This window comes from Lichtheimia ornata (assembly GCF_029851405.1).
Source record: "Lichtheimia ornata isolate CBS 291.66 chromosome Unknown scaffold00001, whole genome shotgun sequence".
In the NCBI taxonomy this organism is placed as follows: Eukaryota; Fungi; Mucoromycota; class Mucoromycetes; order Mucorales; family Lichtheimiaceae; genus Lichtheimia; species Lichtheimia ornata.
This window is the reverse complement of record NW_026695321.1, coordinates 212,936-236,345: the sequence shown is the minus strand read 5'-3', so window position 1 is coordinate 236,345 and position 23,410 is coordinate 212,936. Positions and strand designations below refer to the sequence as shown.

Sequence of the window (23,410 nt, the reverse complement as noted above, 5' to 3'; positions counted from 1 at the left end):
TGATGACCACTCGATGTGCTGACTCAGGTCGTCTTGTCAGTCGAGCGATGGCACCGTGCCCGGTAAATCACTATTTTTGTGTGACCCTCTATCCATTTCTTGGACTGATTCTTTCCCCCCATTATCGATGGCTTTAGCCTGATCCAGAAACACCAGCCGATCTCTGGTTCTTTGCTAATAATCAAACTCAAAAGTTCAAAGAACTAGATCATGACCCCAATGTAAATCTAGCCTTCAACAATCCTGCCACAGCAGAATGGGCAAGTATTTCGGGTAAAGCAAAAGTCATCAATGACCGAAACAAAATCAAGCAGCTGTACACCCCAGACCTTAAGGTATGTCTGAAACTTTTCTCACCCCACCCCGCGTGGTAACGTTTTCATCATCATCATTCATATTCAACGTTGCTCATAGGCTTGGTTTGGCGATTTGCATGATGGTGTTCATGATGGCAGTGCTGATGATCCACGCATTTCCCTCATCTATGTTGAAGGTGAGACTGTACATCAAACCCTGAAAGGCGCTTCAGTGCCTGTTCAAATATGGCGTATCACCAAGGCGATGTGGTCGGGTGAACCTCCCAAGATTGCTGTTAGTCAAGAACTCGATAATGAAGAACTGCAGCATGCTCGTAATGTTCATAACCTCGATAATGCCATAGTTGATTAGGAACCCAAGAAAAAATCACTTTCCCCAAACCCTTGTACATAAAAACAACGCTTTGATGCATGAACGATCTGACGTTGCACATACAAGTTACACGTAGCTTGGCATTAACATTGAGAGTGACTATGGACTTTGTGTCACATGGGCGCAGCATGTATTTGTGTATGTGTGATCCTTGTGAGAACTCAAACTTTCCATGTTGTAGGAAAACCCAATACCCATAATAATATATGTATGTCTCATAATGGAACTCTGCAAACAAAGGTGACAAGTCATGTGATCTTGTTGCCAAAGTAAAACTACCACAAAGCTTATCAATCACGTGGAAATGGTATTGCATGTGCGTCATTCAACATGGTTTTTATATCCAAACAAGGTTACAAGGTAATACGCTGATAATTGACGGTAGCTAAGCCCTGTCCTCGGATCAAAACGGTGGTATCCTTGCTCAAATGATCGAGTAAGTATTTGAATGCTGGTATCTCCCCCTTGGTCCATTCATCGTAGTAGCAGCCAATGGTCGCGCTCATTGTTGCATTGCCGGTCTTTTTGTATTCCACACCCATATGGAAAGGCTGCCCATACTCTAGGTTGTAGGCGACTAAAGCTCCAAGTGTCTTGTCATGTGGCGTCTCCACGCCATGTGCAAATCCTTTGATAAATTTGCCATCCTTCTCATCATCCGTATCCAAGCGTAAGCGACACAAGATGCTGTTTTTGGCTGTAAACACCGTATCAAGGCGACACACATTATCATCGTCGCATGAAGTCTCGATCTTTGATACTTGGATCTCGTCTTGGTTGTCGGCATAAATAGGCACAAGGCTGGTTTGGTACTTGCATTGCGTTTGATATGTATTGAACACGTTGCAGGAGAGTGATTGAGATTCATTGGCAGGAAGCGTTTTCTTCAAGGCTTGTGCAACGCCCCAAGCTGCTGTCATGCTCACAGTTGACAATCCTGAAGTTGCATTGTATTCTTCCCTGTACAACATCTTGTTTGGTGACCAGCCATCATTGAAAGGCTTGAGGACACAGCAAACAGCAAACACCAGGACAAAGATAGTAGTCATGCTGATGGCTGCAGATCGCTTACGACCAGCGATATGGATCCAAGGCTGAAGGTGAATCACCATGAGGACGATTGGCAAGGACATCAATCCATATACTATAATAATAGACCACGTTTAATAAAGGAGACGTGTTCCTACATCTATCCCACTTACCTGCAGCTTCTGGGGTTCCATCCACCGTCGCATGACGCATGGTATCCATCAACAAGTAGTTTTGATCAATAAGGATCACAAAAGGCACCAAGATTTGAGTCAGGAACACAAGAGGCATTCTTAAAAGGCTCTGGACCGGCATGGCATTGTAAAGGGCCACAGCAACGACATTGCTTGCCAAGATAAAGATGGAAAAGTACATGACGGCCACTTGATTAGAGGATGCGTATACGCTCAATATCACCATGATCCACCAAAACGCAATAACACCATAAAAGCTTGATTCTGGTGATGACAAGGTCTTTCGCATAAATTCAGGTTTGGTGCAAAGAATTTGGGATGTGATCAAACCAAGAACAGCAGCGAGGAAGAGGTACATGGACACTGAGATGGCATTTCCATACGTGACCTATCATCGTTATTGTTAGTATTTTCGAGAAAGATGATCCATCGCCTACATACCATAGTATTGATATTGAATAATGCCGTTGCTGCAATACCCACAAAGATCACCGTGAATAGAAAACCAATGATAGTAGCAAAGAATCCTTGTGCCACAATCGCCATTCGTTGACCGAGTATGCGGCCTTTGGAGGGACCAGCGATAATCCATGTCCATACGAGAGCGATCAATGGAGCAACAACCAAGATAAGGATGTTGATATTGCGTTGGGTGGCAAATCCATATGCAAGCATAAAGCGGCCTACGACGTCATAGTACACCATCTTTGATTCATGCTGTTCAGTGAAAATGGAATCATCTTTGTCGATTGCCTTGAGAGCTTCCAAAGTGACATCACCCATGTGTTGGACTGACTTTGGTGATGTGTTGTCGAGGTTGTCACGTGGCGTATGGTAATGAGAACGAGGTGCATAGAATGCAATGTCAACACCAGGGACACCTTGTTGTGTGAAGATTGTATAATCGGTATCACTATGATATTGGGAGCACATTAGCTACCATCCACACGAATGACAAATGTACACCCTTATTACCTTTTGATTAACCCAAGTTTGAACATATCATTGCCAAGGGGTGTTGCATGCGCTAATGGAGCATGTGCTGCTACATGCTTTATTGCTTGCATACTGCTACAACGGAAAATCATTGCACGTCCTCCAGCTCCAGCTCCCTCTATTACTCTTGTATCAGTCACTTTCCTTTGTCATTCACATGATCACAAAAGCCATACCAAGATTAATAAACATCTTCACTGTGGGAAACCAAGGATGCTTCGTGAACTGCTTGGCACCAACTAGATAATGAAGATAATGCTGTTAGTACATGTCAACTTTAGTACCAAGGCATGATGACTTACCCAATCCTCCTTCTTCGGCATTGTTGATAAGGAAAATGATTGAATGACGAGGAGGATGCTGAATGAAGTATCTCAAGAGTTCCAAGGCCACTGATACACCCATACCATTATCGGTTACTCCAGGAGCTGTAGGGACGCTGTCATAGTGCGCATTGATCAATACTGCTTCATCCGTATCAAGTTGACCACGTAGGCGTACAATCAGGTTTCTTGATTCCATAATCCATTGTTCACCTTTAAACACGATATTAGTTAGAGTCATATCCAATTGTCCTCGTCCTATTTTCAACTTACTCTTGGCGAACCATACATTCTCGTTTGCCACCACAATGCCATCCTTGGTTACCACATCCACCTGGACGCCTGTTTTTTGGCCTTCCTTTTGGAAATCGAATGCGAGAGAGTCGAGCCATGCCTTCATAGCAATGTTTTCTCGAGAGTTCACAGGGTGTGGTTCAGTAAAGCGACTCAAGTAGGTTTCAAACGCGTGCATGCCGGCAAAGCCATCCTTTGCTTGAGCTGACCGGTCTGATAATGCTTCAGGAAGTGCCACTCGAACGCCATGAACGGCCAATGCAAGGAGAGCAATGAAGCCAAAGGTGAAAAGGTAGACGAATGCTGCACGCTTTCTCTGATTGGGCAATAAATGGAGTCGTGAACGCGAGCGTGTTGCAGGTTCATGGTGGGATAAAAGAGGTGTCTGCTCGGACGCATTACCACGCCGTTGGTCGTCGTCTTCCATCGCCATTGGAAATGAAGCAAGGGAAAAGAAGCCTGAGTCGTTGTTGCACTGTGCACACACACACGATATTGAAAACAGAATCAAATTAGGTAATCAAATTTGAAGCCGAGTAAACGGATATCGTGTCACCAACCAACCATCCACACGCATGTATTCGGGGCGTCTTGGTTACCATGTGCAAGGAGATACCACCCAACACGCAATCTTTTTGGACGTTATGCATCTATTGAATGAGCACACAATGCTTTCGTTTCATTAAGAAAAGCACACGCCTCAAGTATACGTACATAGTCCGTAATTGAGTTTGCGTTATAATGAAAGCAGTAATGCACAAACCATGTATCACATTCATTGTCATAGCATTACATGTTACACAAGCCTCTTCCCACGCTTCCTTTTCTTTCTTTGTATGCATGAAATGACTGTATGCTACTATCAGAATGCTTTTGGATCACAAAGAAGCCACCACAAAAAATTACAGGGATAACAAACACACAACATTTATAATATCATTGAGTCTGCTATGTATTCTTCTAACTAAGTACATGTCTATTTATGATTTCTCTACTGGTAACTTGGATGGCAACGGTTGGAGATCAGGTGGAAGAAATTGTGAACGAGCATCTTGAGACTTTAGCATCTTGGGCGAGTAATACTTGTATATGGCATTCTGATCTGTTAATATGGGATACCGTTCCATGAACTCGAAAAAGTCATCCTGATCCTGCAACTTGTTGTCTGGCGATTCGATTGCAAGGTTGACAAGATGGATGTAGAAGGAGGTGATTGTTTCGTGATAGCTTTGACGTTTGGATGGGTTCATTTCAAAGTGGCGACGAATGGTTTCCTTGATGACGGGTGTAGCGGTATCCTTGCCAAGCTCCTTTAAATAATTCCAAGCCATACGAACATGAGCACGATGTGTCCATAAGCGAGGATCCATAGAGTCTTCAAATTCCTTCATGAATACTTGCTCACCCACGCTTCGATACATGCGATCATAATACAAAAGGGGTTGAGCTTCCTCTCGTCGACCGAGTTTGCTACCGACACCATGATCCACCTTGGTAACACGCGTAATCCATAATTCATGATCTCCAAGCTCCAATACTTTGAGAAGTTTGCATTGCATTGAACCAAGCGTTCCCATGAGAACGGGTAATCCTGTGGATGGATCGTCATAGAAAGGGATATCCTTGAATTGGTCGGCTTTGTTGGGCGACGAGAATGCTACTGACTGCTGCATTTGTTCGTGGGACAAGATATTGACAACCATACCACCAGAGGCATGCAATAGATCAGACGCTCGTGAGGGGATGCGTACACAGAATGAAACAAGTGGTTCCGGATGTAGACATATGGGTGTGAATGAAGATACAGTGACACCTCGACGTTGAATTGATTCAGTGGCTCCTCCTCCTCCACCATTCGAGGTTGTAACGACGACAACCGGTTGAGGAACTCGTCTCATTACTTTGCGTACTTCATCAGCAACGACATTACTGGGCGGGGCCGTGGTATAGCTGCGTAAAAAGGTGCGTTGGCAGGTGGAACGGGCTATGCAGCGCGTGAAAAACAACATTGATAAAGAGGCACGACAGCCCTGGCTGGGTTTTGGAGCGGGCTAATCTCATTCCACAAAAGCACATGGTGATCAATCAGTAAGCATGATGTTTGGTACATGGCATATATAAGACATACATTGATATCAGATTATAGGAAAGAAGGATACAAGGGATGATAAGACGGGACCATTTTGAAGAAGAAAACATCCGAAATGCATAGGCATCGGTAACTCAATGCTGCTCTTTTTCATAATGTTGGCTCGAGAAGAAGGTTTCTTTGGTAGATGTTGTAATTCTACAAGTCGCTTGGGTAATGGTAGTACCATGTATAGCATGGCCTAGTACACCATCATCAGCATGAGCAGCAATGCAAGGCAAATTAGTAGATATCGCCATAGATGCTTTCATAACATAGCTCTAATAAAAGGTGCACCTATCTACTATCATTTGTAGTTACTAGGATTGGATTATATAATAAAGGACATCGATTACATGTATGCGATGAATGGCTATTGACCTGTGTATATGATCTTTTGTGAGCATCCGTGACTCTCCACCCTGAAGCTTCGTTTCGTTGGCCCCGCTTAAAACGCGTGCTACGCGCCCTATTTCTTTACTTTTCTCCACCCGAAACGACACGACCCACCACCACCTCCACAACCTACAATGAATAACTTTTTCCAAGCACGATCAACCACCAATCGCAGTGCCAAAGACCAAGTCTTGGAAGAATCCAAACCATGGGTCGAGAAATAGTAAGCTTTTATTTTCAGATCTGCCATGAAGGGTTATCTCATGCTTTAGAAACAGTCGACCAAAGTCAATGAACGACATTTCTTCGCAGGAACAAGTGGTGCGCGTGTTGCAAAAGGCATTGACTTCAGAGAACGTATGTGGATTTGGGCTTGGACACATACATATCGACATACCACTGACAAGTGCTATCATATCATCCACACAATAGCTTCCTCATTTGCTCTTTTATGGACCTCCCGGCACTGGTAAAACATCCACTGTTTTGGCACTTGCACGTGAACTCTTTGGGTAAGTGACGAGGGATACCTATGCAAAGCTCTCTTTAACCAATGTTGTATCTCTTCAAAGTCCATCTCTATTCGCTTCACGTGTATTGGAATTAAATGCATCAGATGAACGTGGTATTCAAGTTATCCGAGAAAAGGTCAAGACATTTTCACGTATCACTGTTACCAAGACCGTTGCTGGTTATCCTTGCCCTCCCTATAAGCTCGTTATCTTGGATGAAGCCGATTCAATGACCAAGGATGCTCAATCAGCCCTGAGACGTACTATGGAAACCTACTCAAAAACCACCCGCTTCTGTATCATTTGCAACTATGTTAGCAGGTAAGAGCAATGATGAAAGTACAAGGTGGTCTGTTGGGTCACTTACAAGGAGGGTCCTTTTTCATCAGAATCATTGAACCCATCACATCTCGTTGCGCAAAGTTCCGATTCAAATCATTACCCGTGGACGACGTGAATAAGCGCTTGACAGAAATCTGCACAAAGGAAGGCGTTGATTTGGCTCGGGGTGTAAGTTTATCTATTTGTGATGTCCATAAAGGAGGTGTACTAATATGTCTGGATATTATACATAGACTATGGATGTGTTGATCAAGGTCTCCAATGGCGATTTACGTAGAGCAATCACTTATTTGCAATCAGCATCTTCCTTGCATCAAGGGGAAACCATCAAACCAAATACCATGAGCGAGTTGGCAGGAGTAAGTAGTACATTGCATTGTTGAAGCGTACGGTGGACTCATTGTTGGGATATAGATTGTACCGGATGACGATCTTGCCAAATTATTGCAATCTTGTGAAACGAATAACGACAATGAAATCCAGGATGCGGCATTAAATGTCATCAACCAAGGCTATGCAGCAGATATTGTGGTTTATCAGGTATGGAAATGGTGGTCAATATCATGAGAACAATGAAGCCCTCAACGTTTTTTCCTTTTCTTTGTAGTTGCACGAGGAGATTATGAAGTCTGAAACGATCAACACTGCCCAAAAAACCGAGATCTCAGATTTACTGGGAACTGCTGATATCCGCCTTGTCCAAGGAGCCGATGAACATCTTCAATTATTGCGTCTTATGACTGGCATAGCTTCTATCTTGGCCAAATAAAGCACCCTTGTATTCAACAACAACGACATTCTGTAAATGTATTTCACGTATGTAGCTATGAACCAGCATTAAAATACCAATCAATCATTTTCAAGGTGCCATAAAAAAGTTTAATACTAGTTATTCTATGAAGGAGGGGGGATCTATGTTTACAGCTCTATTGTTGTCACTCGATTCATTTATAGTTGGCATTCAAAAGGAACATCCTGCTAAAGATCAAAAGTCCAGGGGCAATAGGTGGCTCATTCAAGTGCATCTTGATCCAATATTCAAGTCGTCGTTGAAGTTGTTCTTCATCTGTATCAATGGATCTCCTAAAGGCCGACGCATTAGAGATGCCATACCTTTTGTAACGCTATCAACACACTTACATTCCACGCTCCTCCACGGCTTGTTGTAAATCTGACAACGAAAGCGATTCGATACCTTCTTGTGCGATCAACTGTGTGTAGGGTTGTATTTTAGCCTTCTGGTGTCTCTATTCGACCTTTTATGCTTACCTTGTCATCCTTCAAGAGGTAGTCCATATGAGTAGTCAAACGCTGCTCAAGCATTGACTTGGTACCCCATCCACGAAGACCCATAAATCTATACACTATGTTAAAATCCACTAGGATCATTCAACTGCATCGTTCGTTCCTTACCTGCAGTAAGCCGAAAGGTTCTTTTTATGGATTTGGGCGAGCTCGAAATCATAATTGTAGTGCTTGGCAAACTTTTCAAAACTTCGTGGCTTCAAGAAATCTTGCACTGAAAGCTATCATTGTCATCATCAATAACAAGTTGTCAGATACAGCAGCCATGACAATGACTTACTCCAGGGATCCTTTCGGAAGCAGCAAGGACATTCTTGGACATGATTTGACGTGCATCATCCAGCTTTTTACGTTGCTTGGACTATTATTAAAAGTAGTGAGATCATGTCCTCTTCATCAATAACAAAGCAAGCAACTTACGATTTGAACTTCTTGTAAGCATGTACTAGGTATAATGCTAGGAACAAAGATGACCCAAAGGGGAATCTACCAACACCAACAGATGAATAAAGAGCTTATCACATGTCATAAAGTATATACTCACAGATTCAGGCAAGATAAGGAAAATCAATCCAAATGGGATAAGCTTGAGCATGTCCTTTTGAGATCTATGGATCTATTCACCTCATCCATCAGCCCATTACTGCACAAGCACAGGTCTCATCATCAATGTATAACCTACCAACTGAAATTCGGCACGATTCAATACATATCCTTGTTCCTCTACTTTTTGCTTGAGTGCCTTGGCTTCCTTTTGATTCGCCCACAAAAGCTTAAGACCGTCCTTGTAGAATCCAATCAGCGCCTTCGATTTCTCATAAAGCTGTGCTATGCGGCCTTTGGGTTTCTCTTGAATTTGCTCCGTGGTTGAAGGTGAAGAGGATCCATTGGATAAGCGATAAGAGCTGACAGTGAAGGATCTACAATATAGCATACGTTTACAAACTGCTCCTTTTTAACCACTAAACTCTGTATGCCACACGTACCTTTGCAATAAAAGTGGAGAGTATGGCTGAACGAAAGCTCGAGATCGCAAGGGAAAGGCGATCGCACTGGTACCTGCTGCGCGAGAGTTGGCGGTTTGCAAAGGGCTCACCCTGTACGATAATAGCGAAATCAGTATACGATGACTAAGAGCGGATCCCATCTAGTCAGGTTTCCATACCTAGCGCAAGCGCGAATGAGTTGACGACGAGCGATTGGTGCCGACATGAAAAAGAGAGAGTGAAATATCAGGGCAAGTCAAACCTGATTACTTTATAGGGACGTAATCGGAAAAGAACAACCGATGAGCAGCATCACATAGCTGGATTAGAATGATCATTTGCCAATAAACAATGAATACAAAAAAAAGTCCCCCATTTGCCATGGATGAGGATAATGAGCCAGCTGTTTTGATTACTAGTAATGCTGTTGTATCGGATAAACATGCTGCTTCTTTAATGATCCAAAGTTGCCATGACAACAATCTCCATGACCACATTAGGTATCCATGATCACACTTTTTCATCTCTTGAAATAAATACACTGTTTATGATGGCCATCAACTACACTAGGTTTTCATGTTCGTCAATGTAAAAGGGTGTGCGTGTGTGTGAAAGAATAAAGCTGCTTAAATGCAAATCTCATCCAATAGTGGATTGTTCCAACAAGGCTGTGTACAACAACGAATCGGACTTGATCTTTCAGCCTGGTCGGTTGTCTATCACTGCCAATCCCTTACCTCTGGCGCTTAAAGTTGTCTCTTTGTTCCAGTCAAGTCCACTTTCGGCGAATTGTCAAAGTAGCAGGTTGCAAGATAACATCATCTACCCGTCTCATTGTCCTTGAGCATTCAGCCTTTGCTTTGCAACACTATAAGCCATCTGTTCCCCCTGCTTGAGTCCAATAGCAGCAGCTAATCTTTTGGCAAGCAACCTCATCCATCCTGCAATGTCTTCGCCCAACAGCACCAGCAAGTCCACCTCGAGTTTACACAGATCCCTTTCCGGTCATCTGCAGCGACTCCATATTCGTAATCAGGACACAAACACACCGACAAGTTCACAAGAATTCACCGAGAAACGTTCAGGTGTTTATTCGATAACTTGGTTGATGGGACATGTCTCTCTAAATGATATTATTATCTCTTGGATATAGCAGCTCCGCGCAAGTTTTCCTTGCAATCAAGATCTCCTCCCTCGCAACAACTACTAAGTCGATCTCAAGAAAATACGGGCATTGATGCGATTCAACCTATCAAAAGATCAAAGTCTCAAATGACTTCTTCATCTTCAACAAAGCTATCATCATCATCTGTCAGTAGACGACATCGTTCTCCACCACCTCCTGCTTCTTCGAGTTCCCCGATCATGAACAAATCAGCTCTTGAACAACAACAACAACAACAACAAAACATCATGTCAAGTAGTCAGATCAGCGAGACAACAGATGATTCTGGAGATGATGCAAAGGATTTATCCAACGGCATGTTTGGTAAAGCGCGTGATCGCACGACATTCAAGGGCGTGTTTGGGAAGATGGTTGGCAGTTTCAGTAAGTGGGGTATTTCATGCATGCTATTGGTTGGCTGGATATTAAGTGTATTGCTTGCCGCGTTTTATAGATCTCCTCAACAAGGATAATGCTGCGAGTAAACAGGAGAAGGAAATGGAGATTTCTGGTCCATACAACGCTAAGCACGTCACTCATGTTGGCTTTGATCCTACTACGGGTGAATTCACTGGGCTACCATACGAATGGCAAGTGCTACTAAAGCAAAGTGGCATTTCCAAAAAGGAACAATACCAAAATCCTCAGGTATATTGAAAATAAGCTTTTATAGCACGTGTATCTCATCGTCACTATTCTTAGGCTGTATTGGATGCTATTGGATTCTACCAAGAAACAAGAAACCATGATGATTCAGTGTATCACAAGATGGAAAGGGCACATACGGCAAGCCATTTACATACCGTTTCCTCATCGGCTGCTCCTCTTCCCAATTACACCACTCCAAATGAACGTGTATCGCCTCCTTCATCGCCTGTTGCTTCTTATCAACAACCATCATCACCTACGTTTACTGATCAACCACCACGATCACCACCTCCTCCGCCACAACAATTGCAACAACAACTCACCAAGTCTACCGAACAATCAGGCTCCAGCTCACTTGATCGCTATTTAGCTGAAGGTCGATCTCAACATCCATCATCACCCTCACCACCACCCGCTAACAAATCTCCTCATCCTGCACGTGACTATGATATCAAACACAAGTTGAGTACAAAGCATCGACGACATGAAAATGAACCACAGCATCAACAACATGGTCCATTGGCTGGATCACCAGGCACTGTACGACAACGACCCAAAGAACGAAAGAGCGCTGGTATGAAAGATGCTGAAGTGATCGCCAAGCTTCGTACGATTTGTATTGAGGATAACCCAAGCAAGATCTATCGCAATATGACCAAGATTGGACAAGGGTAAATGCAACCCATTTTGTGATACGTAACCTAATTGGACTTACACGACGCTTTTTTTGTATAGTGCTTCAGGTGGTGTTTACACTGCTTATTCGGAAGGACGTGATTTGCCGGTTGCTATTAAGCAAATGAATCTTGAACAACAACCCAAGAAGGAACTTATCATCAATGAAATCCTGGTCATGAAAGAATCCCGACACAAGAATATTGTCAACTTTATCGACTCGTATCTTTGGCGTGGCGATTTGTGGGTTATTATGGAATACATGGAAGGTGGTAGTTTGACGGATGTGGTGACACACAACATGATGATTGAAGGCCAAATCGCTGCGGTGTGCAAAGAAGTCTTGGCGGGTCTCTGTCATTTACATGCAAATGGTGTCATCCATCGTGATATCAAGAGTGACAATGTGCTTTTAAGTTTGAACGGCGACATCAAGTTGAGTAAGTACTATATTGCTGCTATTGCCCTGTGCATGAAATAACAGCGCTGACATCAATTTTTTTATATAGCCGACTTTGGTTTTTGCGCACAGCTGAATGATATGCAATCCAAACGGACGACCATGGTTGGTACACCGTATTGGGTAAGTTTAGTAGCAAAAAAGTGTATACGTTGGGTGACTGATTGTGTTCTCTTCTATAGATGGCACCTGAAGTTGTAACACGCAAAGAGTATGGCCCCAAGGTGGATGTTTGGAGTTTGGGCATTATGACGATTGAAATGATTGAAGGAGAACCACCGTATCTGAACGAGAATCCATTACGTGCATTGTATCTCATTGCAAACAATGGCACACCCCAATTACAAGAACCCGAATTCATTCAACCTGTTTTCCGTGACTTTTTGGACAAGTGTCTTGCCGTTGATGTTGATACCCGGCCTTCCGCAGCCGAGATGGCCCGTCACCGTTTCCTAGAACTCGCAGATCCCCTTCCCTCTTTAGCTCCACTCATTCGTGCTGCACGTCGAGCAGCAGCCATGCAACGGATGTAATCAATCACGCTTTCCTATTTCATCTTTTTACCTCCTCTCATCCCCCATCCTTCCCATCTTCCCTTTCCTCGTTATTGGATGTAGTAGGTACATTATAAAAAAATCCTAGTATCTTTATTTCATCTTCACCCCCAAAAAAAAGTAATGGGATATTATCAATTGCTTCTTTACAAACAGATGCCACGTTGTGCCACAACAAAAGTGGGGCGGATATCAGTGATAAGGGGACTATGAGGAATCATTGGACGCGTTCAACAAAGGAGCATAAATTTGAAATAGATGCAAAAGCCCAACCCCACTTTATTGCCCTCTTGAACTGCTTCATGCCTAAAGTTGTAATATTTGAAAGCACCGAGAGTCTACCAAAGTTTTATCACGCGGCCTCAAGAAAGAGTATCAACGACTTCAAGGACGACGATTCCCGTATCGATCACAAGCAGCTTGCAGACTACATCCATGAGCAAGTAGAAGTGAACGGCAACCCACTGGTTATTGGCGATTTCAATACGCTTCCTTCATGGGATCGCGAGTTGTTCCATTTGAACCGATTTCTCGAGTTGTATGAAGATAGTGAGTATGAGTGAATGGGCCTTGTAAGCAATAGCTAATCGGCATCGATCAATAGAGGTCCAAGTGTTCCATATGGTACTGAGGTACACCGTGTCAATGTCAACCGACGAGTTTCTCAAACGCCTTCAACAACGCGATGCAAACGACTTGCAAGACAACAATGACGATCAGCAGGAAGACACTGACGACACCAAGAAACGTTTTGATCGATATGGAAAGGACCTCAGCTGCCCAACCGTTATTCAAGAGAAGCTTCGATCCATGTTGCCGAACGACCTTTTGCCACTTGATACAACAGATCTCTTTGTTCATATGCCCAAGCACTTGCGAGCTGAGAATCTAATGTGCTATGTCGGCAGTGATGGCACAGGCACAGCAGTACATCGTGACATTTGCGCTACATTGGGCCACAACTTGATGATTTACGGTGATGAAAACGCCTACTCAGAGTGGATAATGATCACCAACGATGAACGTCCAAAGCTTCTCCAAGCCATCCATCAGACCAAGTCAAAATACAACGTTGATTCCACCACGCCCATCAAATCAAGCACCTTTGTGGAAACGGATCGAGGATGGGTTTCTCGTAAGCACGTTCATCAACAGCGTATCAAGACACACGTGATCTTACAACGCCCTGGAGATTTGGTTCTTGTACCAAGCATGTGCTATCATCAAGTACGCAATGTCAATACGTCTATCAAGGTTGCTTGGAATCGTGCCACGCCAAGATCGTTACAGATGGCTGTTCAGAAACAACTTCCCATATACCAGCGCCTCATCAGACCCGAAGTTTATCGTTGTAAAGCAATGGTGTATCGTACTATCCTCTCATTGACAAATGGTAATATCACCCCCTTTCAATTACGTGTAAAACGACGCTCATCTTACACCTTTATAGCCAATGACAATAGCCGTGAAGTACCTTCCATGGATGGATGCGATGATGATGATGATCATAGCGCAACAGTGCCAGGAACACCCTTGATGAATGATACTTCAGATACCAACATGTCGTACAGCAAAGGACGACCTCCTCTTCTTACGCATGCAAAGAGCAACACGCACGCTGAATACGAAGAATGCTCTATTCTTGCTGATCTCTTTTATTACGACATCCTTTTACCCGAAGCCATCGAGCCAATCCGATCCGAAGGTGTGGATGACAAGAATATCTATTGCGATATGAAGATACGGGATGACATGTTTGAAGGAATCTGCGACTTTTGCCATGCTGATATCTTTTATCGCTACTATCACTGTTCCTCGTGCAACTACGACATTTGCATGGCATGCTATAGTCAAGGAAGGAGCTGCAATCATATGGATCAACTTGTCATGGCCCAAGGCATTATTCCCTTTGATCAACTTGTCAAGGTTTACACTGATTTCATTGACGCCATCAACGCCACATTCGAGGATTTCAAAGCTATACCAAATAGGCTGACAAAAGCTGGAAGGTATGTTTCTCGGCTTTACGATCACTGGAATGGGGCCATTGTTGACATGTTATTGCATAGATTCCGTTTTGATGGTCAGCGATACAATCTCGCCACATTATGCCGACGCCTCGAAAAATATCGTCAAAGAAACAAGGTAAGCTTATCTCAAATGCGTATAAAGCAAAGATGATTGACTTAGATCTTGCATAGATGTTTTCCAATTACTTTTCTTGTGGGCACTGTCACAAGCTAGCGACACTTGAGGAATTGTACAACGAAGAGGGATTGGACCTTCCGGATATCTTTGGACAAAAGCGATGCCAGCAATTACGATCGAATCAAAAACTTAATATGGCTTGGGTATGCACCAAGTGCGCAAGGCAATGTGGCGATGGATGTGAAGTTCCAGAAAAGAAAAGTGGGCCAAAGGTGGATGAGCTCGTGTACTACCTGCCACCTGAGAATGATGCTCGAAATATGGGTGGTCCATCTGATAAATGTTTCAACAAGGTAATTGAATTATGAGCACAATGAAGATTGCTTTTATTCATGCGCTATATACATAGACTCTCTATTGGCCAAGGAAGAACGTTGAACAGGAGGGTGTATCGACCAAGTGGACAAAGGATGATCTTCGTGGACAAATACTGGGAAGCCTTATGGACAAGCTGCATCCACGTACTCTCAAGTCTGATCTTCCTTATCGCCACACGATGCAGAAGTTGGTGGAGGGATTAACAATCAATGCCGATCATTGGTTCTCTTTGGTTGTTGAGAAATTGAAAAAGGTTAACCTTCGTCGGCTCACGTTATCGCCTCCCAAAGACATGCCAGGCTTCAGCAATCATCGCAGAATGATCATTGATCTTGATAATGTGATTCTCAAGATACCCAAAGGCACAAAGCTAGTGGAAGGAAGGAAGAAACGCCATGAAAACAATGACAACAGCACTCCAGACAATGAACAAAACAATGACAACATATCCATGGAGGAGGAGGATGAGGATTTGCCCAGTGCTGAAAGGGATGATGCTCTGCCAAACGTATCCATGATGGAGGAGAGTGAGGAGTTACCCAGTGCTGAAAGGAATGATACTCGGCCAAACAAGAGAAGACCGTTTCAAGCCAATGGTGTTGAACGTGCCAAGCGATCCAAGAGAAGAAATCCCCCCATGGAAGAAGAAGATCCAACCATACAAATCAATTATAATATGTAAATAGATGTCGAAAATGTACATACTATTCATAAAACAATGTACAAAAGCTAATCGAAAAAGACAATGGCAATAAAAAAAGGAGGGATAAAAACAACATGTTGAGGAGAGGGAATCGTCTATATCATTGTTCCGCGCAATAAGCCTTGCCTACTTGTCACCACGATCTCATCATTGCCTACTACATTGACATCGATGCCACGTATCTGCCTTGTATGGCCGATCATGCCTGGTGTTGCTGCGACATTTTCCACAGTGCCAATCAAGTCGCCCGTTTCAATATCCACAACCGTAATCTTGCCTTCTTCAGTCAACAGGAATAATGAAGTGCGTAGGACGTTGTATGCAGTGTAGCGTACTGGCATATCAATGGTATCCTCCTTGTCAAATACATGGGCAATAATCATGGGATCGGTATCCTTGGGAGGCATATAGGGAAGTTGGATTTGAGTATGCTGTGCGTCATCATTTTGCTCTGCCAATCTTTGGACACCCGTACGACCCATCAGTAATAAAGGTTCTGGTTCTTGTGTCATACGAAATGCAAGTCGCTTTAATCGTGGTGTCCCCTGCTTCCACCAAAAAAAGTCTCGCGTATGATCCTTTCCAGATAAATTGATGTCACTGTTGACCTCTTCCATATCCAAAGGACGCCAATCGACTCGTAATAGATAAGAAATGTCCCACACCTTGATCTCCAATTTGTCGTTTCGGTTGTCGCCTACCGCAATAAGCCGTAACCCACGCTTTGCAAAATCCTCATGTCCTATTGGGAATTCCTCATGTGACCAGTGTGATGGTAAGACCATAGTAGCTGATAATCCCCAAGGCTGTACGACTGATTGATCCTCATCTTCCATATCCTCGATATCATCGTCCTCTCCATTCAGCATCATCATGTGCTGCTGCATCACCATATCTCTAAAAGCGAAGTCTTGAGGATCATCTGGTGGTTGTGGATTATTGATAGGCTGATGTTGTTGTTGTTGTTGTTGTTGTTGTTGTGGCGGTGCTGGTTGCTGATGTAATTGTGCTAGCTGTTGTTGTTGTGCTAGCTGTTGTGGTGGTGGTGGCGGAGGTGCAGTTTCCTGTTGTTGTGCTTCATGTCGTTGCCTTGCTTCTTGATCATCCAAAGGAGCATTGTCATCCTGTTGTTGCTGTGAAGGAGCCTTCCATGGTAAAACACCGACTTTGATACCAAATCTCCAATCGAAAAGAGTGAGCTGATCGCTGACATAACTTCCCGTACAAATGAGATGATTGAGTTGTGGAGGATGGCGAAAATGGATCATGCAACTGATTTTTCTACCCATGGTGATACGTGCAATGACCGCTGCAGGTGGAATATCGGGTTGTTGTGGTATCGATTCTGAAGATGAAGTGTAGTTGAAAGCACCAGCGCTGCTTTTAACATGGCCAAAACGATGATTGATACTTCCAGCAACATGGTTACGATTGGGTGCAAACAAAGGCCGAAAACGTCGTTCGTGCGTGTCCCATATGACGGGTTCAGTTGCAGGATCCAAAATGTCACGCTCACCACGAATATCAAACTTGACTAGACGACCACAACCGGAGACTCGTGGAAAATCAGGACCAGTGGCAAGCATAAATACGGTATGTAATGGGTCGAAATCGCTGTGTTCAGGTGCCACAATCTTCATCCACTCGCTCACATTCTCTTGAGGAGGTGCTTGTCGAGCATAATCCTCGTCACTTCCATCACTCGATCTTCCCCACGATGCCTCCGAAAAGAAAAAGACATCACGTCCAAGCAATTGACCATTCATATGTACATGCGCCACGCACTGCGTTGCACCATTATCAAATAATCGATAGATCAATACGGTCTGCCATAAGTCCACTCGATCGTCGTTATCCATATCATCTTGGTTGTTGTTCAAAAAGAGTTGTTGCCCAACAGCTAATGAGAATAGACGCACTTTGCCATTGGGGGATGACGAAGATGGATTCATGCGAATGGTTTGGATACCAGTGATTTGGCAAGATGTCTCTGCTGGTGCAAAGCTGAGGTCGAATTCTCGAATGAGTCTCCAAGAAGGGTATTCCCAGAAAAGGATCTTGTGTTCAGAGCGTTGTCCTTGGTAACCATGGATGATTCGTTCTCTTCGGTGTTTACCCGTTGCCACAATACCCGTCTTTGTCACACGATCAATATCCACAACGAGTGGGTCCTGTATCCGAAATGGTGGTGGATAATGTTGTGCTGCATCTTGAAACATCTGCATTGTTGGATTGGATGATTCCAACCAAGGTCGAAGTGGTGGGTCCAATCCTTCCACAGGGATATGAATGGATGGTATACTTGTTGATGGTGATGCTGAGGATGATGCTGAGGATGATGATGGTGATGATGAAAAAGAAGAAGAGGAGTTGGCGATAGTTGGTGAAGATGGGATAGTGATAGCATTATTGGTGGTGATGGCAGATGAGGAAGAAGAGGAAGAAGAGGACGAAGATGGCAATATGGATCGTTTTCGATTGTCCTGATGCTGTTCTTGAGAGCTTTGAGCTGCAAGTTTGCGTTTCTGCGGAACTTTATGCTGTCGTGCGGCTGCCCTGGTATGCTCCACGCTAGTTTCATCGGGCACAAACTCGAGTGAAAAAGACTTGGCTCGTCTGTTCTGCTGGGTGATATGCTTGACAAAGTCTCTCCAATCAATCAACGGATGCGAGCGTACACTGAATGCAATGCTGCGTCCCCATGAAGGGTATTTACGTAGAAATAAGGTGTACCAAAGAGAAGGGTCATGACCGATTCTATAAAGGCCATTAGTGTGTCGTCGTCCATTTCCCTCCAATGCTCAGAACGAAAACGCACCTATGGAATCGTCGGCAGACAATTTCTAGTTGTCTCAATTCCCATGTCTCGTCTGCAAGTAAAGAGAATACACGTAATAGTAGCTCGTCTGGTAATCGGTCCATGAACTGGAGGAGAGTGATAGTGAACAAGAGTCGGTGAAAGAACCTCGGGCTAAGGTGACTCGTCTACAAAGTACGCTTATAATGCCTGCGTGCCACCAAACCATATTGGTTCAAGAACATTGATACAAACGTCATCTACATAGCTCTTGTTGAATAAGTCTCTTTTCTTGCATACTATGCAGCAAATAAAAGAATACTATACTGAATATACAAAAGATGATATATACATGAGATCCCATAGTAGCAGTGCCATCACCAATATGATCATAGGTAGATGAATGAGTCATAGTTATGGCTTTTATTCATCATTACTTTGAAGGATGCTCTCACGCTTTTCTTGTATCTCGTGTCTACAACGATATCTATCGTTTTGGCATTAGTTCCATTCATGGCGACCAGCATTAACCAATCCCCAGTTTCGGAGTCCTGCTAAGCAAGATTGAACATGCCATACTTGGTGATCCCTGCCCGATTCGGTCACACAAGGGGGGCCACACCATGCGATAATATCCAACAATGTATTATCAGGAGGCTGGTTCGTATGCTATCAAAGCAAGTTCATTGTTTCCATGGGGATGACCGATCGATGAACGCCAACAAAGCTTTTTGGGTGAAAGCAACCTGGGTTTTATAGAAATTTGAATGATCAACCTTGTTCATGCACAATAGCCTTGGATTCGTTTGTTTTCAAGGAAGCCACACTAAAGTTACTCTATAGCAGCCGTAGAGTGTAGATTATAGTGTTGCGAAATGGTTTCTGTCAGCGGGTAAATATCTCGAACATGCCCATCAAAACAACCAAGAGATGTTTTGATTTACAAAAGTGGAAGCTTGGGATAGACAATGAATGCAGTAGAAAGATAACTTATACCAAGAATGTTGAGAATAAACATGTGTTGCTAAATACAGATTACCAAAATGTCATTGTTACAGCAAAGCGAACATTGATGATCCTATGAATGTAAAAGTGGATCCTGACGAAGAATGAAGTCTGAACGCTCATGGGCCATAGCAAGCTTCACTTCATGTATCATTGTTGCATTAGCCTCTATCACAATCCTACATAGATGACATAATGGTGATGAGATCATGTGATCTTTGCGTGCATGATATTACTAGGTGTAGTGCGGTGTATCCTTTCCTCACGATGGCCTTCATTTTGTTTTTGATGAAGTAACGGACAATGCAATACCATTGACGGCTGCGTTGATAGGTTGAAGAGTTTGATGCTTAATGATGAATGATGCTATTATCAAATAGGATGTATTGGACATCATTATCTCCTTCGGTTGGGCTCTCTCGCCTGTACCTTTTGGTCATTTGACACTTTCTTCGTGATACATACATTACATTTTGGTTCATACATAGACTGCCAGCTAACAGCCACTTCCTCCCATTTGCAACCTTGTCCACACCACTGCATGTGGAATGGCTTCCCCTGCTACTTCCCAACACTCCCACCCATCAACTTTCTTGATCCGAGCTTGTCTGGCTGAGCTACATAACGCTCAACCAAAGCGCACATCAATTCGTAAACAGCAGCATGCACTACCTATGTGCTAATCTGTTACAACACACCCTCCCTTATATGTGCACCCCTTCACTCAAATTTTTTATCATGAGCATGGGGTTTTTATTTGAATGAGGTCGATCAGCATGTCCCAGCGAACCTTGTGACGACGTTTCAAGTTCGAGAAGGGGGATCCCAAGATAACGCATATCATTTCTATAAATCATGAATCTGGGGCTGACCTGCATTTCCGACTTACATAGTAAACCCACATTGCACCCTCCCATTCAATATTTTCTAATGAACATGAGGTCTTTTTTAATACAACATTGATCAGCATGTCCAAGAGTACCCTTGTGTGAAAGTCTCAGGTTCGAGAGGGGCAATCTCATAATCAAGAATTGATGTACAATGTTCATGCATTTATACAAGAGGTGTCCGCCCTATTCAATTTCCACTTCTTCCACTCTCAGCTTCTTCCCTTTACCTCCCATTCTCAACTATTGCCGATTCAAGTATACAACTACCACCTGCGAACGATTGTCCTGCTTCAACCCATCATGTCAATCCTACAACTTCCTTGATCCGATTGTCTTTGACTGAATGACAAGTCCATGGCATGTACACACCACTACGACACACGCCTTCCTTGATACTACACTCTGTCTTGCACGTTCCTCTGCCACAACCAATCGTAACAACACCTGCCATTAGCAAGGCCTTCACTCCATTATCTCAAACAGCATTTGCAACCTTGTCATTCTACTACAACACACACACTCCTCTGTCACAACCAAACGTTACAGAAGCAGCTACTATCGTGAAGGTCTTTATGTCATTGTCTCATCCACTTGCAACAACATGTCTCGCAACCTTTTTTTTTACATGAACAGCGGATAGCCATTGTATAGAAGCAGCGTCATTTACGTGCAGCAACTTGCCTTGATACATGCGGATACCAATGGATGATGCTATATCAGTAATCAAGTACACCCAATTCGAGCAATCTTCATCTGGTTGAGCAGCAATGGGAAATGACCAAGAAAGCGATGGATCAACAGCCGGATGGAAAAGGAAGCGACCACAATGACTCTTTTCAACCAACCTATTGGTGTTGCAATGGCTATGATGGATGGATACATTCAAGTGCGGTGATGAGAAAGAAATCTTAGAATGTTGCTTTGGTTACTTGTCGTGTCGTCAGCAGGAACGATGGATCATATCACGTGGATACGGTCAAGCATGATGATGGATTGGATGGAGTTGACAAAAGGGCTTGTATCTTTGACGAGGGATGTTTTACAGCCATGGACGATATTGATGTACTCGATCCAATGGAAGCAGCAGCTATTTCGCTATCATGAATGAAGGATGATTATGATGGCAGCAACCAAGAATACAATGACACAAACATTCCTGTTGCCTCTTTGTGATTCACCCGTTTCTTACTCGATTTTCAAGGCTGTTCCTTTATCAGATTTACTTGATAGACATACTACACACTGCTATATGCTATTCTTCGACCTTTTTATCAAATGAAAATTGGATTCAACGTAAAATTTGGGTATCATACTATCATCTCTAATGGACGAGATGTGGATCACATGGTTGCTTTCTGGATTGAAAGGGAGGAATAGAAGTCGAAGGTTGGAAAGAGAGGTTGGATCTTGGGTCGTTTACATCGCCGAAACGAAATGTCTGTGTTCTTTTGCCACAACATTTTATGACTTCACTAAAGCTTTCTAGTTCACATGCTGATAGTAGAGAAAATGCAGTGGGGATTCTCTAACACTTGTATTACAAAGGTGGATTTGAGAGTGATGATGTCCAACATGTGCTTGATTGTTCCAGAAGCACGGTTCACTGTACGTAAGTTTAATGCATGGTATTCAAGAAGGAATGAGAAGTTGCACAATATTTCACGAGCACATGAACAGGCCATGCTTAGCTAACGCTATCTTATGCAGCCTTATATAAGAACATACGGGCTATCATAGGCGGTCCTTACTATAGGAAGGTAGGGGAAGGATCAATCATGCATTTCTCCACCAATAGGATTGGCTCTTCAAGTCTGGCTCAGTTACACAAACACGTCCCTGTACATCTTTAGCTCTATTCGCGTCTAGCTACCTGACAATGAACAAAGACCACTCTTCATATAGCATCACGCTTACAAACATAAAGGTGCCTGTATCTCCAAACTTTACAATGAAACGTGGGGTTTTGAATAGAGTAATGTGCTCGGCTTGGCCAACAGCACCTTGTGTGAAAGTTTCACGTTCAATGTCGCAAACAGCCCAAAAATATTTTTTTGGTCGTCGTCGAAAAAAATTCAAGAGGTCGACCCTCAGATCCAGTTTGGCTGGTAGCGACATTGCGAAGTCTGGGATTGGCAAGCTTGATCGTGAAACTTGCACCCATGGTGCAGTTGGCCAAGCCGAGCCCATTGCTCTATTAAAACCCCCACGTTTCATTGTAAAGTTTGGAGATACAGGCACCTTTATGTTTGTAAGCGTGATGCTATATGAAGAGTGGTCTTTGTTCATTGTCAAGTCGCTGGACCCTGGCAGAGCAAAAGATGCAGAGGGACCTCTTTGTGTAACTCAGCTACTTTGCATGACTGGAAGGATGGAAGGATGATACTGTATACTGTTGACAAAAGCCCGTACATTGCGAGCTAAGAGCCATTTCTTCACAATAGCCACTGTTGTCCGCTCTATGACATGTGAGCGATTCTCCTGCTTCAGACATTCATTTCCATGATTGGATTATGTTGAACCGAGTTGATTTGACCGAGATACAGCCAAAGAGGGATTACATCAATCCACACATCTAACCATGCTCTATGTTGCTCAACTGAAGTAACCTTGTATGAGCGTAGCTCAGCCAGATCAACTCGGATCAACATGATCCAATCATGGAAATGAATGTCTGAAGCAGGAGCATCGTTCCACTGTCATAGAATGGGCAACATTGCCGATTGTGAGGAAATGGCTGTTAGCTCGCAATGTATGGGATATTGACAATAGTATACAGTATCATCCTTCCATCC

At 43.5% G+C, this 23,410-nt stretch overlaps 8 protein-coding genes across 8 annotated transcripts; 4 read left to right on the top strand and 4 right to left on the bottom strand.

Moving 5' to 3' along the window:
* Positions 1-2: 2 nt before the first annotated feature.
* O0I10_000086 (uncharacterized protein) lies at positions 3-669 on the top strand (the record flags this gene model as incomplete). The annotated part of the gene is made up of 3 exons (XM_058480201.1): positions 3-62; positions 138-335; positions 415-669. The coding sequence occupies 3 exons, from the start codon at positions 3-5 to the stop codon at positions 667-669; spliced, it is 513 nt and encodes a 170-aa protein (XP_058348724.1).
* A 374-nt stretch (positions 670-1,043) lies between these two features.
* O0I10_000085 (uncharacterized protein) lies at positions 1,044-3,959 on the bottom strand (the record flags this gene model as incomplete). The annotated part of the gene is made up of 7 exons (XM_058480200.1): positions 1,044-1,834; positions 1,893-2,301; positions 2,355-2,826; positions 2,889-3,027; positions 3,086-3,148; positions 3,212-3,445; positions 3,506-3,959. The coding sequence occupies 7 exons, from the start codon at positions 3,957-3,959 to the stop codon at positions 1,044-1,046; spliced, it is 2,562 nt and encodes an 853-aa protein (XP_058348723.1).
* Positions 3,960-4,506: 547 nt separating this feature from the next.
* Positions 4,507-5,424, bottom strand: O0I10_000084 (uncharacterized protein; the record flags this gene model as incomplete). Its single annotated transcript, XM_058480199.1, has 1 exon — positions 4,507-5,424. The coding sequence occupies one exon, from the start codon at positions 5,422-5,424 to the stop codon at positions 4,507-4,509; it is 918 nt and encodes a 305-aa protein (XP_058348722.1).
* A 760-nt stretch (positions 5,425-6,184) lies between these two features.
* Positions 6,185-7,673, top strand: O0I10_000083 (uncharacterized protein; the record flags this gene model as incomplete). The annotated part of the gene is made up of 8 exons (XM_058480198.1): positions 6,185-6,273; positions 6,329-6,407; positions 6,483-6,562; positions 6,623-6,883; positions 6,952-7,072; positions 7,138-7,263; positions 7,319-7,444; positions 7,512-7,673. The coding sequence occupies 8 exons, from the start codon at positions 6,185-6,187 to the stop codon at positions 7,671-7,673; spliced, it is 1,044 nt and encodes a 347-aa protein (XP_058348721.1).
* A 175-nt stretch (positions 7,674-7,848) lies between these two features.
* O0I10_000082 (uncharacterized protein) lies at positions 7,849-9,421 on the bottom strand (the record flags this gene model as incomplete). The annotated part of the gene is made up of 10 exons (XM_058480197.1): positions 7,849-7,987; positions 8,045-8,115; positions 8,174-8,261; positions 8,318-8,430; positions 8,490-8,570; positions 8,630-8,695; positions 8,754-8,825; positions 8,892-9,129; positions 9,196-9,306; positions 9,375-9,421. 10 exons carry the CDS (start codon positions 9,419-9,421, stop codon positions 7,849-7,851), a joined length of 1,026 nt encoding a protein of 341 aa, XP_058348720.1.
* A 720-nt stretch (positions 9,422-10,141) lies between these two features.
* Positions 10,142-12,676, top strand: O0I10_000081 (uncharacterized protein; the record flags this gene model as incomplete). Its single annotated transcript, XM_058480196.1, has 7 exons — positions 10,142-10,280; positions 10,352-10,744; positions 10,815-11,008; positions 11,063-11,679; positions 11,744-12,123; positions 12,193-12,266; positions 12,326-12,676. 7 exons carry the CDS (start codon positions 10,142-10,144, stop codon positions 12,674-12,676), a joined length of 2,148 nt encoding a protein of 715 aa, XP_058348719.1.
* Positions 12,677-12,999: 323 nt separating this feature from the next.
* Positions 13,000-15,905, top strand: O0I10_000080 (uncharacterized protein; the record flags this gene model as incomplete). Its single annotated transcript, XM_058480195.1, has 6 exons — positions 13,000-13,246; positions 13,302-14,090; positions 14,148-14,706; positions 14,767-14,842; positions 14,899-15,198; positions 15,255-15,905. 6 exons carry the CDS (start codon positions 13,000-13,002, stop codon positions 15,903-15,905), a joined length of 2,622 nt encoding a protein of 873 aa, XP_058348718.1.
* Positions 15,906-16,021: 116 nt separating this feature from the next.
* O0I10_000079 (uncharacterized protein) lies at positions 16,022-18,848 on the bottom strand (the record flags this gene model as incomplete). The annotated part of the gene is made up of 2 exons (XM_058480194.1): positions 16,022-18,683; positions 18,745-18,848. 2 exons carry the CDS (start codon positions 18,846-18,848, stop codon positions 16,022-16,024), a joined length of 2,766 nt encoding a protein of 921 aa, XP_058348717.1.
* Between the last annotated feature and the right edge of the window lie 4,562 nt (positions 18,849-23,410).